Source organism: Apostichopus japonicus, chromosome 23, assembly GCF_037975245.1.
Source record: "Apostichopus japonicus isolate 1M-3 chromosome 23, ASM3797524v1, whole genome shotgun sequence".
Classification (NCBI taxonomy): Eukaryota; Metazoa; Echinodermata; class Holothuroidea; order Aspidochirotida; family Stichopodidae; genus Apostichopus; species Apostichopus japonicus.
In genome coordinates this window covers 16,835,013-16,845,873 of record NC_092583.1, presented here as the reverse complement: position 1 = coordinate 16,845,873, position 10,861 = coordinate 16,835,013, and the positions used below count along the sequence as shown (strand labels likewise).

At 37.2% G+C, this 10,861-nt stretch overlaps 1 protein-coding gene across 1 annotated transcript; it reads right to left on the bottom strand.

Moving 5' to 3' along the window:
- Positions 1-8,710, bottom strand: LOC139964657 (eukaryotic translation initiation factor eIF1-like). Its single transcript, XM_071966447.1, has 4 exons — positions 8,513-8,710; positions 6,658-6,721; positions 2,781-2,874; positions 1-2,119 (listed from the first exon to the last, which is right to left on the bottom strand). Exons 1-4 carry the CDS (start codon positions 8,541-8,543, stop codon positions 1,973-1,975), a joined length of 336 nt encoding a protein of 111 aa, XP_071822548.1. The 5' UTR covers positions 8,544-8,710; the 3' UTR covers positions 1-1,972.
- Between the last annotated feature and the right edge of the window lie 2,151 nt (positions 8,711-10,861).

Below are 10,861 nucleotides of genomic sequence, written 5' to 3'. Positions count from 1 at the left end.
TATTTTTTTGTATTTTGTATTTTACACATGATTAAAGCAAAGCTAAGGGAAATACCACAAACAAACACAATTTGGTTAAGTAAAAAACATTTAACAATATAGGATAAGTATACTAAAGGGGTTAATAATAATAGTAAAAGAACCTCAACAAATAGGGGAGGGGTGGGGAGAAGTAATAGAGATCTAATCGGGTTTTGGTCACACACGTCATATCATTGACAGATCAAAGTGTCATAACTTGCAATGAAACGGAGCACCTTTGTCATACTAACTAGGGAACCAATGCAATACCTGAGACAATTTGATGATTTTTTGGGAAATTATTTCTGCAATCAAAATCGAACATTAAAACAGGTCAGGTGACCATTAATCATTCCCTGCTGGACATCATTAGTCCTTAACATATATTTTAATTAAGTTCAGAGTTTTTCCATTGCATGTCAAAGCCAAAGACAGTCAAGCTTGCCTTACACCTAGTTTCAGGAGAAAAATATATTTTTAGAGTTCTCTGTTCATTACAGCATCACTTCAAACTTACAATTCCAACACTGTTTGCAGAACTTTAGCTATATGAATAAAGAACAGTTCTGCAATTGGTGTACAAACCTACACAAAGTTTTTACGGATGATAAGGTCAATAACAAGTCTCTGAGTACAAAACAAGGTAGATAAATTAAAACAGATGCCAGTATTTTGCTTTGTTAAAATCAAGTGATCTCACAGGCGCTCCCAACACATGACACAGGGTATGTTTAAGGCAAGACACTCCATTAGTAACTTTAAAACTATAGTATCAATGGCAGGGTTTGGTGTCCAGATTTAACAAAATATTGGTGGTCAAGTCTGTCTTCATAATAATGAGTGAATGAGTAATGTAATGCACATATAAACTATTTACTTGGCACTGGTTGTGCAGTTATTACTTTGTTAAATGTGGTCAAAGAACATTGGTTACACTAATGACATAGTGTTGTTCAAAAATGCTCATTAGACACAATTTTTTTAAGCCTTCGTTTAAAGAAAACTGTTATAAAATTAATCACTTTAAATGTCTCATCCCCAAAAGACATACCCGATAACTCTAATGGACTGCAATGCTCAGAAACGACGCTGAAATTGAGCGCTGTGAGCATCTAGTCTGATCTACAAATAATGTGTGATATTCCCTGGGAATACATGTGCCTTTGCCTACAATTTTTGTTAAAATAAATTTAGTAAGGAAACTTTATGATCATGCCCGACTCTTTGTTCTTTTAAGGTCAACCACCCACGCTAAACAGTATCAATAATTGAAACTGACTTGCAATGTCAGTTGTCTGACCATGACAGGTAGGTCAAACAACATCAAGATCTCAGCTTGGTCTTTGGCTCTCAAAGCAGAATGTATGGTAATGGCAGGTTAATCACAGTTTACCTAAACAAAGCTGTTCTTCATGACACAAAACTATGAGACTGAAAGTGAGAAAAAAAGTTATAATATCTCTGAATTATGTAAAATCATGGTAAACAAATCAATAATGTTTAAAAAACTCTGTACAGGACCCCCAAAATATCAGACACTAAGAAAAGAAATTCATGATCTCATTCATCTTGCAACAAATATGGGTTTCTTTTGTCTTTTGAGCTTACCAACGCGGCGTCTTTTATCGAAGATCAGAACAAGTTGTGCATGTGAAGCCAAATCAGCAGTGGCGTAAGAGTTGTTTAATGTTGAAGTTTTGCCACAAGAGCAACAGAGACATACCTCCATTACAATAAGGCAGGATTTCTTTTATCATCAAAATGTATCTCAAGGTTCACATCTGTCTATGAGCAAATAACAAAAGCTGTTTTAAAATCACTACACTTCATTAAACAACAACAAAATGTTCAACGACTGAAACAAGTTTTAAGTAATTGATTAGGATGTTAAATTAGAAAATAAACAGTGATGACGTCACAGCAGGATGACAGGACAGTCGACAAAGACCGCTTAGAAACCATGAACCTTCAACTGCTCTAACTTGGCCAGGCCAATGTTCACGAATAAGTGGCAGATGTTGTTACGCTGGTCCCCCTGAAGTTGAATGACTTCACCGTACTCAGAGTGGTTGACTACAGTACCATTGCAGGCAAATTCCTGAAACCAACAAAATAAAGAAGCCAATAAAGGTGATGAAATTAACACAACTTTCCATACTTTTAGACAAAGCAGACTTGAGAAAATGGCAATCTCACTTCAAGCCAATAAGGAGACAAAGAAGTACAGAAGCAACACTTTGCTAGGAAGTGAAGAGCACTGTAGTTTATCTCAACATCTCCTTGCTTTAAATAACTGAAAACACAACACTCTCATTATCTGAACAAAATTTAGCATGGTATGCCATTGTTCACCATTTATTGTTTACCTTCCAGGCTCCCTTGTGTGACGACTACTACATGGAGCAACTATGTATCTTAAATCCATGGTATTCAAACTGTTTTGCTCGGTGAACACTACCCCACCCCCCCCCATTTGCAGATGTTGTGGGCTGGGCATGGGGAGAGGGTCTACGGAGAGAAGACATCCTCTTCTCTATTAGAAATTTGTACATGATTAAGAATTAAATGATGTAATATTTTGCAACTTTCAAAGTATTTTATGATGTTCAAGATTTTTCCAAAAAAATCTGCCATTTCTTTTTTCTTCCTAATTGTTTTTTATCGTTCAAATTGTTTTGGAGGCCCTAGAAAGGAATGCTACCCCCAGTTTAGATACCAGGGAGTTAAATGTTCCAAATGACATCACAATTTCATCTTACCTTTTTGCAGGCTTTCACAATTTTCTGCTTATCATAGTCGTCAGAAATACCTTGAACAGTAGTCAGAGTCTTACGACCACTTCTTTGTTGTACTCTGAAAAGGAGAAGAAAACAAGAACCCAAGGGCACTGTGGTTCCTTGCTTGGGGTATATGACAATACACATAATATTATCAAGCAAGATTGGGCTCAAATAGTCCTAGTAATTGTGGTCCTACATGTTCCCATAAAGTAACCAACACTATAGCCAACACTTTTGTGATCACAAAATGTGATCGGATTTTTGTTCAAAAGGCACTTTTGAGATCTAAATATGGCATCGAAAATGTAAGAAATATATGAGACCTACAAGCGTGTCAACAGATATGATAACATTGGTGACCTCAGATGACATGACCTTTAAGTTTCAAAATGTTCCACCACCCCATTCACAACTTGTCCCAAAATATCAACCATGTCACACCTTGGCATTGAGATTTAATTGCATTAAATGTCTAAAAATTAACTTTGAACTTGTATACATAACTTCACACACAAAGGTCACCCGGAGGTCAACCAATTGACATTTTGGATCGGTGAGACCTAAATAGAGCATGACTGTAAAAATTCAAACATTTTTTCTTTGCCCATTTTCTCCCCCCCAAAATACTACTTTTTTAACATTAGCTGACCTTTGGTGACGTTGGATCACATGACCGTTAAGTTTGAAAATATTCCCCTATACCATTTGCAACTTGTCCAAAAATATCAACCTTGTCACACCTTGGAACTGGGAGTTATTGCATTAAATGTGTGAAAATTAACTTTGACCTCATATAACTTCGCACACGAAGGTCACACGGGGGTCAACCAATTGACATTTATGATCAGAAGGTACCTTTAACATCTGAAAATAGCATCGAAACTGTAAAAATCCACAAAACACGAAAAGGTCACCAGAGGTCAAATTGAGGTCATGGGTCACCCAGATGCGGGTTGACAATTGGATTACATTGAAGCAACTCCCAACCCTAAAGGACAATTTGTTCTCAAGTTATCGCAAAAATACTAGTTTTTTATCATTAATTGACCTTTGGTGACCTCGCATCACCTGACCGTTAAGTTTGAAAATATTCCCCTATACCATTTGCAACTTGTCTCAAAATATCAACTGTGCAACACCTTGGCACTGGGAGTTATTACACTAAATGTCTGAAAATTAACTTTGACCTCATATAACTTAACACACAAAGGTCACCTTGGGTCAACTTATTGACATTTTTGATTGATGAGACTTAAATAGAGAATCAAACTATACAAATTCAAACATTTTTTTCTTTGCCCATTTTCTACCCCCAAAATACTAGTTTTTTAACATTAATTGACCTTTGGTGACCTCGGATCACATGACCGTTAAGTTTGAAAATATTTCCCTATACCAATTGCAACTTGTCCAAAAATATCAAGCATGTCACACCTTGGAACTGGGAGTTGTTGCATTAAATGTCTGAAAATTAACTTTGACCTCGTATAACTTCGCACACGAAGGTCACACGAAGGTCAACCAATTGACATTTTTGATCGGAAGGTACCTTTGATATCCAAATCTAGCATCAAAACCTAACATTTTCTTTTTTGCTCGTTTCCTCCCAAAATAAGCACATTTTTTCTAATTTGACCTTTGACCTTTTGACCTTGGTTTCAGATGTAGTTTAATCTCCTGATTCCAAAAAACAAAACGACAAGTCTGTACAGCCATCCTAACTCCGACCGAAAAACTTTGACCCCATATAACTTCGCACATAAAGGTCACACAGGGTCAACCTATTGACATTTATGATCAGAAGGTACCTTTGACATCTGAAAATAGCATCAAAACTGTAAAAATCCCCCAAAACACGTAAAGGTCACCAGAGGTCAAACTGAGGTCAAGGGTCACCCAGATGCAGGTCGACAATTGGATAACACTGAAGCAACTCCCAACTCTAACGAACATTTCGTTCTCAAGTTATCGCAAAAATACTAGTTTTTTATCATTAATTGACCTTTGTTGACCTTGGATCACATTACCGTTATGTTTGAAAACGATCCCTTACCCCATTCACAACTACTCCCAAAATATCAATCATGTGGGACCCTGTCAATGGGAGTTATTGCTGTTTTTAATATATTGGTTTTTGGCATCTAACTGACCTTTGGTGACCTTTGCGGGCACCAAAAAAAATAGGGATCTTCCTCTTACTATGGGCTATCCACCCAACAAGTTTGATCATGATACATCATTTCCTTATTGAGATATCGTGTACACAAGCCAAGCGTCACATACACACACACACACACACACACACGCCAAGTTGAACGCATAGGTTCCTTGCTTTGCAAAAAGCAAGGAACCAAAAATCCTTGTCATTTTCACACTTTTCAAGACATACTTTTTTCCTTTTTCAGCATTGTTACGAACGCAGGATTCAGTAGTTTCTGTTGCAAAATTTTTTCGCGGTCCAATTAACCACGTGCTTCAGTAAATGTTATTTTGGCGCAAAATTCGTGTGTAAACTACTGTACTTTAGGACATTGAACTGATATTTTTTTAAATCTACATTGTGTAAAAAGCTATTCACATAGACCTACTGTAATTTTCGTATAGATGATTGCTTGCCCATGATAAATGTTGGATAAGATTTTAAGTATTTGCGCATGTGTAGTTGAAAATGAAGCTTGAACAGGCATGTACATGCAGTAGTACAGTGAACTGGAATTTAGCGAGAGATATGCACACTGTAGGTACTGGGATTTTTGAAGAGTTGGTTGTTGGCATCGCTGCAAGGTCAAAGCACGGAGCTACTACGGAGTTGGCTAGTAGGGAAGTAAAAGGGCCAATGAAGGAGGACTGGGGTGAAAATAAGTTGAAACGGCAGGGTGGTCGAAAGGAGGGGTGGGCCCGACCGGTTTTCGATCGGGATGCAAGCTTATTTTTACAGGACGCAAACTTATTCGGGGGCTTGCGTCCCTGGGACGCAAACTTTTTTTCACTAATAACATTACTGATTTTCTTCATGGATTGGTTTGGTTGAATAAATGTGGGAGCAATGTATAAAACTAATTTTGAAGGTACAGGTGAGTCTGTAAATTGCACACATTTAACCTGGTCATAAATGTGTAGCCCTATGACAGTAGAAAGGAGTGTTTAATTTGTTTCCTTTTCAACGGCAATTTGTTCTACGTTGGCACCTTAAAAGCAACATGTACTTTTTTAAGTAAACAATGTGTAATTGTTTAGCTCCTTTCAGAACAATTCCGGATTAAGTGAGAGAGAATAGGTGCAGCATGGGTCCAACAATAATCATTTCCTCAAAAAACACACTACCTGTACATGATTACTTCCTTTCACATGATCACAATATTACCTTAACCTTTAAAAGGACCTCTTTGATACAACAAATAACAGACCTGCACTTGTGCATAACATTTTAATGTCAATAATTTATCAAACGATATTACCATTTAATATTTTAACGTACAAAAATAGACCACTGAAAGACTGAGATCCTATTATTTATAACATCTTTACCATCTGAGCCAACATTGGTTGGCGGTTATACTGACAACTTACGATATAGACTGGATTCATGAATCATAATTCTTATGATGGGAGAGAGTCTTTGCCTATAGCTTGGAATGATGAACCAACAAGATTTTTCATTGTAGAGATTAACCAATAACCTGACTGTATTGTAGGTGACTAAGTACTTAACACTGTAACAACCAGCTTCGGTCGATGACTTATATAGGTCGCAAAAGTCGTTTTCAAATCGTCCACACTATTTTCATCAGTTTGAACCGTGAATAGGTAATTGTTTCTCAAAGCCATTTGTCTGCTACCAACTACTTTTACTAACCTGATATGAATGAGTCCTTCTTGGCCTCTGTTGTCTTCACCCTTACTTGCATCTGCAAATGGGTCTGGAAGGAGAGAGAACAGATAGACAAGTTCATTAGGCTCTTAAAATAATTCTCCACAAAGATATATAGCTGGTAGCATCGTCTTAATACATTACAGAATGATCATATGCCCTGAGCATATCTCACCAGGTCTAGTTGTTTTACAAATTTATCTTCCTGGAAAATAGTTCTGCTTTAGCCAAAATGGTGCAATAACATGCAATTTAGCAATTCAGGTACTCTCAAAAGTTAAGTAGATCACTTCCTCTAATTATCCAAAATGCAACACAACTAATAAATACTAGTCGTACTCAGGGCACAACCATCGTAAGTAGTGAACTCAAATTACTCAAGAGTAAAGACTAAATGTACATGTTCACTCTCGAGGATCTAAACAATCTCCATTTGGTACTATTGTGTAGAAAGAAATCACACAGTCAAGACAATGTACTTTTGTGCCAACCTTTAAGCCTATTTATTGGGGTGGAGCAAATAAAGATTTGGACAGAACATTGGATGTCCTGCATTAGTTTATCCAAAAAATAAGGGTACTTTGACTAAAATGTACCGACATTCATAACTGTGCATTAGGCTGTATACCTGGCTATCTATTTTTGTGCAATCACTATGACTAGCACCATTACGTAGCACCATGTTTGTTGCACAATTCACCTCTCCATGTTTGCACATTCAGTTCTGTGAGGGAAGGACACATTTAACAAAGGCCATAGAATAATGAACAGCTGGGCATGCAATTGAAGCAATGAATTTACTGAGATAAGCAAAAAGTGGAATCAATGTCGAGCAGAATGTAGTACCGAGAAGCTTAGGCTTCACAGAACTGTCCAATTGTAAACGTTAGAGTAGCCAACATGCGAACATTCTTCGCGTTGGAGCTGGACAGCGCTATGTATAAACAATGAAGAGTCCGCTGCTCAAACTTATCTTCTGTTACACAAAAATCATGAAATACCTGATGCACTACTTATATGACGGCTTACCGATTTTTATAAAACATATAATTTATAAGAAGTTTCACCGAAAATTAAGGAAGAATTAATCTGTATTCAAACGCGGTTTATATTGTGATTACTGTAGGAACTGTATGGAGCGTGGGTTTTGTCACAATCTGCATCTGCAAAGGTCGCGTTCTGTACTGTTCAGAGTATACTTGAAATATCCATCCAACAAGATTAAAAGATTGTTTCTCTGTCAAACCCAACATTAGCGTTCTCATATTTTGGAAACATGTTTGAAAAATTATTTATCGTTTTTTTAAGGTAACTTCTAAGGCCTACCAGGCAATTCTTTGAAGTCAAAATAATTCCTACATGCAATCTTAGTTTTAGGCTTAAGGTTGCCTTACGTTTTCGATCACCGTTTCCGTTTAGTGATGCTTCTGTCACTGGTTGGACCTAGCCTAACTAGGCTAGGCCTAAGGCTTGACTTAAATTTACGGACAAATACTGAATTAGGCTAGCCTAGGCTACCCCTAAATGTACTTACTTAGTTGAATAGCATAATACTCTATACTCGATTCACCAATTGGTTACATAATGAAACAAAAAATCTTAACAAGATTATTTCGGATGTAAAGTAGACCTAGATTAGGCAAAATGTTGGGTGGATACTGCACAACATTCGTTGCGCAAGTCGCTGTTCACAGAAACAACAAACCGGCTGTTACCAATAATAGTGAGTACGTGACCGTGATATAACATAGGTCTATACACGTAACAAGAGCAGCCTAACTCAGTGGTGAACACAAAGTTGTTACGATCCGTGGACTAACTTTTCCTTGATAATACACACCTCGAGTTTTAAGATTCTGAATTTGCGACATAAGAACTGCTAAACTGACTTCCCAACGTTGAAATACAACTGCCAACGGTGTAGATGACTTGAAATTCTTGAGATTTTCGTTGATTATAGAAGACCGTAAATGGATTCAAACCGACAATAAACACCGTTATAATAGCGCATGAAATATTTATGTCGTATGTACATACATATACTGCCGCGAAATCAGTGTATATACATATACTGTACTTAACGTACGTGCAACGTAATCTTCAGTATTGTATGTACCAAATATCCATGTAATAGGTCACCGTAGGTCATATGAATAGTCGTCACGGTGATGTCATTTTGTGACGTCATGAGTTTGTTCATTGTAGCGATTTTCCAACTGAAGGTGGGTGACACAACGTGGGTGTATTTAACGTCAGTCAAAATATTTAAATAATTGGTAATCAGCATATTCGTACAACAGAGTGTTTCCATTAACAAACGAAATTGAAAGAGAGGGGGCTTGACCCGTTGAAGGTAACTACGGTGGTCCGAAGGGACTTACGAGTTGAGTTGTCCACCTATCGTGCTAGGACATTACAATATCATGTTGTTAAAATGATTTTTTGATGGCTAAAGTTAATTACTTAACAAAATCGCTGCAAATTTTTCTGATTCTTTGGGTGAAAACCACATCGTTATATTATATTGTGCAGATGTGAATTTTAAAGGTTCAAAATATTCAACAATAAAATATGCTTAAACTCTGGAATGCTCATCGTAGGCTGAAGAGAGGATGACGTCAGCTCCTCATTGATGGCCAACATGTTAATAATAATCCCTTGTTTTATAAATTGCAATAACTCAAACAAAATGTGTTCTCTTAGTTTGACATAAACAACGGAGCACCTCGGTGGATGACATTACTTGACGACGTTTGAAGTGTATTGTAAAGATGTCCTTTGAGGCCATAGAAGTCTTATGTTTTCTAGGCCTATTGAGTTTTGTGTTGCATCTGGGGAACTGTTCTAATGGTCTGTGTATTAGACTCAATAGTCCAGTCGTTTCACTGATTTGAAATCAAATGTGACAAAGAAATATAGAATAGACTGAGAGCAGTGAGTTTTGATGATCTAAAAAAATATCAAAAATTAATTTTGTGCCTAAAGTCAGCCTTTAATACTGTCATATACTTGTGAGAATCAACTTCTCCAAACACCATGCGCATAATGTTATTCTATGTGAGGGAGTTTTAATGTTCCTTCACACAAAAGAATGAAAACTTGAACAAATCAAAATAAGACATGATTGTTGATCGACCGATATATCATTGGATTTATTATCAAATCTTTCATCATTCTAAACATCTGGAAAGTAGGCTACATGGAAAGGCACAAGATTTCATCTCCTGTTTAGCTATACTCACTATAACACCACACACGGACAAGGTGGCAGCCCATGAAACATATATCTCCCATAGAGAGCCTGGATTTGTTTTTTCTGACAGGTATTTGGGGCACTGGCGTCGATAGCAATGAAGGTCGGGCCCGGCTGTCGGTTATGTCACCTGGAGGAGGGTATTTTTTTTATATTTTACATATTTTTTGTACATTTTCCGGCTCGTACATAGTTTCCCATCCTCTAAAAATTGACTATACGAGTCCCGGAGCTGTAGCCATCTGACCCACTTCTTGTCAGCAATGTTGGGAGGGGGAGGGGGGGGGTGGCGATGTTAGGCTTTGCTTCTACTTTCACTGCAAATATAATTCCGCTTATATAATATATATTGTGCAGAGAGCGAAGCAACAGTTGACGTTTTGAAGTTCATCAATTTTGTCGTCGAAATAGTCAGCATTAACTGGACTCATTCATTACAGTACTTGATAATGATATTTCATGAGAAGAAAGTATCAAGGGGATGTTTCAGTTTTATCTATAATTCTAGAATAAAGCACGCCAGATTTTACCAGAAATTGACGTGTGAACACAGACCAACATGCAGAATAAAAATAGACAACTTGGAAAACGGAATAGGGAATACATAGCTATAGGCTATAATGTACATCTAAATGAAGAAACGGTCGCCTATACAATACCAATAGGAAAAAATACGGTCCTGGGCATGAAATGTGGAGGAACAAATCTAATGAATTTTATACTTGCATGCTATCTAAACTTTATTTAGTGACTAATCGATCAATAATAACAATCATATTTAACTTGTGAAGACGCGACTTTAACCTTTCCACCGCAGTTCTGACTTTTTCTTAGTTGCCAAGTTTATATTTAGGGAGGCGCCAATTCGAAGAAAGTGATGAGACTGAACGGACTTGACCCCCCCCCACCCTCCCCTCCCCTCTCACACAAACACGA

Coding starts and splice junctions, on each gene's coding strand:
- LOC139964657 (XM_071966447.1), bottom strand. CDS start 8,543: ATGTCGCAAATTCAGAATCTTAAAACTCGAG. Junction 6,722..8,512: donor TCAGAATCTTAAAACTCGAG/GTGTGTATTATC, acceptor CTCTCCTTCCAG/ACCCATTTGCAGATGCAAGT. Junction 2,120..2,780: donor TTGTGAAAGCCTGCAAAAAG/GTAAGATGAAAT, acceptor TGTTGGTTTCAG/GAATTTGCCTGCAATGGTAC.